At 36.3% G+C, this 3,794-nt stretch overlaps 1 protein-coding gene across 1 annotated transcript in view; it reads right to left on the bottom strand.

Annotated features, from left to right (window-relative positions):
* Positions 1 to 629: 629 nt before the first annotated feature.
* Positions 630 to 3,794, bottom strand: part of LOC113231818 (acid sphingomyelinase-like phosphodiesterase 3a) — a 98,034-nt gene continuing 94,869 nt past the window's right edge. The window contains exons 7-10 of the mRNA XM_026466352.1: positions 2,448 to 2,646; positions 1,843 to 1,952; positions 1,477 to 1,649; positions 630 to 1,256 (exon numbers count right to left, since the gene is read on the bottom strand). Coding sequence (XP_026322137.1) covers positions 1,046 to 1,256; positions 1,477 to 1,649; positions 1,843 to 1,952; positions 2,448 to 2,646 — 693 coding nt within the window. The 3' untranslated portion in view covers positions 630 to 1,045. The remainder of the gene's footprint in view (positions 1,257 to 1,476; positions 1,650 to 1,842; positions 1,953 to 2,447; positions 2,647 to 3,794) is intronic.

Below are 3,794 nucleotides of genomic sequence, written 5' to 3'. Positions count from 1 at the left end.
CGAAAATATTCTTATGAAAATGGGAATATGAATGTTACGTTTGGATATTGCCTGAATGTATATTCGGTGGTCCAATAACCCCATATTTATAATAATATGAAGAGTGTGAAAAAAATGTTTTGTTCACGAATTGTTGGCTATGTAACAATGGGATGATGTTTGTTGTGCTGTATTTTTTTATAAAAGGAAATATAACCTGGTGTTGTTTGAGTTACGTTGCGTGGTTATTGTAGGGAACAGCAACTTGTCGTGGAAACCTATTAAAATGGAAATCTTTTGTTTGATCGGCGACTAGCACTTTTCCTTTTCTTCACGTCGACAGCGACTATTATTTATACGACAAACCCTTTGAGCTTTCGTCTCGTTATTTCAATTGTCTTTACAGATAAAATCAAACAGTAGCAATTTCTTAAATATTCAATTTATTTATACTTACACTGAATTTCAGTTCACTTATATTTTTTATATACAAAAAGTTAATTATATCACAATCAAATTAGTAACAAGAATTACATAAATAGTATCTATTTTAATTACATCAATGACTATGATTTTATATTCCACTTTAATTTCTATTAAAACTGAGGCGTTTGGAGTAGGTACTATTTTATACACGTATAAAATTTGATCACGAAAACCTACAAACACGCTAAGGGCTCATTCCACCACCTTCTAATACGGTTAATTGAAAATCTAATTAAATAAATCGTCTAACGGAAACAAATGGTATGTTGCTTACTTACGTTACGTGCTGAAACTCGTTTTCCCATGAAACTCGCGTAATGAGCTTTTCTATACACACAAGATTTGGCGACATTTGCAAGATATTCACGCATCTTTGTTTTGTGAAAACTTTATTCAACGTAAATTTAATATGGTACACACAATTATGAAATACTGCGCAATTTATCTTGTAAATTGGTACCTACTGAAGTACCTACCTGAAATTATTAAACCGAAGGTAGTGAAATTGGTCATAAAACACACAAAAGCAATGTAATCTGGTAAATGAATTGAAAAATATATATTCACACTTGCGTGGTTTTTAGGAGGAAATTAGAATCAAGATGGCGTAAAGCAAAATGGCTGCAGAGTTGTGTGGGGCGCGGGACGCTAGCGCTGAGGCTGGGTTGCGCACGCACGAGCGAAACTCGTGGTAGTCTGCGCGCGTGATTGCGCAAAAGTGAACGTGTGCGCAGGCTGCGTCGCAATCTGATATGTCTGACGTCATACGGACCCGAAGAGATGACAGGTATCTGAATGAAAAATTCAATATAAAATTGTGTTCCTGTGGAGATAGTACGAGATGAGGAGATGCCATACTTATGAATAAGAACGTGTTCCAGTTTTAAAGTGACAACTGTTTTAGACAAAATATTTATAAACTATACGACGAAAACGTGTAAATAAATTTATGGACCAGAATTCACGAAATCTGCATTAAATTGGAGTGATAAATGGATCTCTTCAACTTACTTTGCAAAAATCCCTCGGTCTTGGTGATTTCGTATTTTTTCAGCGAGAGCATCTAAGGATACTGCACTGACGTCTCTTAATCCATAATACTGTGTCAAGTTATATTCTACAGTCCAGTGGAACTCTCCTCTTGAGTTTGTCACGTCTAGGTAATACTGCGTATAGTCTAACACCTGTTGAAGATAATCCACTGATAAAAAATAAAATTTTCAATAAATAAGACGTCTATTTGTGGAGCAAAATATCCAAAAGACGTTTATGGTTTTAAATGTACAGTAATATTCGCAAAGATGAAATAAAACGGTGTTTATTTTTCTCGTTTCCCTATCGACAGCGATTGATTAATCAAATGGATGGTTTGCATACCTTTCCAGTGATAGATTCGAATTTATAAAGCCTCAATCCAGGGTTTGATATACTGCCGGCACCACGCGGCGTCACCGACGGAGCCAGTAATGCCCACGAAACTGGTCGACCTGAGATAGAATAGACAGCTAATATAAATTATTTACATCCCTGATGTAAAACGCACATATTTTACTAACGTAACGTCAAATCTTCCTATCGATACCTCCAATGAACACTACGCCAACTTAATTTTTCGACCCTTTCTGTTTTTATTTTGTCTTTGTTTGTTTCTTTTTTTCATAAAATTGGATTTCTTGTTTTCGAATTTTGTTTTTGGTTTCTTGTTTTAGTGTTCATTGGAGGTATTGATATGACCTATAACTGCTAGGTACAGATCTCTTCTAAGAAGGGGATTTATGTCTTCCACGCTTTTATTTTGATATTACAGTTGGTCGATTTGATTCCCAGATGAGGATTTATAAAAGTATTACTTACTTTTATAAATAAAATTACGTGTCCATGAAGCAATCTCTCATCTACCATATTTAAAGTACTTTTCCTCCATATCTCATAGCGTGAGACGCCCTGTACATAATAACAACTGACAGTAGTCCCTGACTTACCTTCGTTGTAAATAAGTCTGAAGGTGTCTGCATGACGATGGCCATAGAACTGTCCAGCAATGACGTCACTGAACGCTCTAATAACATGCAGTAGTCTAGAATTTGCTGTAGGCGTCAGCTCGCCTCCTCCGACCGCTGCAGCGGTGGTTGCAGTCGTGCGTTCTTCTACACCAGGGCCGGCGTGCGCTACTAAATAGACCTGTGCGATACGGTTACGTGAGAATGAAAAACAAACCAGTAGTAAAAATTATCAATGACAAATATGCTAACAAAGAATTTGTGGGCGGCTGTCGATGAGATAAATTGGATCAATCCTTTTTTCGTGTATATTTTTTTATATTATCAAGTGATGGGACGATCAAGTCGTGGGCCTGGTGGTAAGCAACACTCATGTCCATAACAATTGCATTGCCACTCAGAGCTTTAAATCACAAAGATCTGAGGGGCACTGCAACAGAGCCCGTCGCCCTGAGGCATAAGTTGACAAGTCCCTTGTGCCTTTAATTTCACCAGCACCCTTACCCTTTAAAACCGGAACACCGTAATGCTCACATTACGGCTAGGCGGCAGAAATAGGTAAGGTGGCAGTACGTTCTTGGACGAACTCTTTCACAAGGAACTCTACTGCTACTAAATCTTTAAATTATAGCCATGAAGTAAAAATGTATGTTCGATGCCCAATGATCTCTGACCCCCTGGTCAACCTATCCTGTGGGTTCTGAGAACCATCAACAGAAAAGAGTAAAGGAATTCCAGCCTTGTGGTTGAAATTTGTACCTATGTAATTAAACATGAAATTTACTTAAAAAGTGTCTCGTCATTCACTAATAACGCATTAGCCCGGCGCCCATGTGAAAATAATTACGCCGACGATGATACCGGGTCATCGTGAACCGATTTTCATCGATATGTTTTTTTTTATGAAATTAAAGTAGTTGTCTAAATTTGAATAAATACGTATTAAATTAGGGTTCTTTGGATATACACTAAAATAAAAACCAATATCAGTATATTGTACAAATAAATATTTTATTGGCGTTCTCAATAGTACGTGCAAGATGAACTGAGAAAAAATAACTTTGATATTTATTTTATGTATAGTAAAGTATTCTAATTAATAATAAGAACTAATACTCTCATATACTAAAAGAGGATATCTCATACACTCAAACTAATTATTATTACTACTTCCTCAATCAGAGATATGGCACTGCTGCAACTATTGCAGTACCGTATCAAATGATCCGGGTATAAAGGTAGTATATGTGAATCTAGCATGCATTACATGTACGAGATGTTTGCTTATGCTTTTTAACTGACTGAACATACTTGACATCTATTGACATA

This window comes from Hyposmocoma kahamanoa, unplaced genomic scaffold (assembly GCF_003589595.1).
Source record: "Hyposmocoma kahamanoa isolate Upper Pololo Valley unplaced genomic scaffold, ASM358959v1 66, whole genome shotgun sequence".
NCBI classification, from domain to species: Eukaryota; Metazoa; Arthropoda; class Insecta; order Lepidoptera; family Cosmopterigidae; genus Hyposmocoma; species Hyposmocoma kahamanoa.
This window is presented reverse-complemented; position numbering and strand designations above follow the sequence as displayed.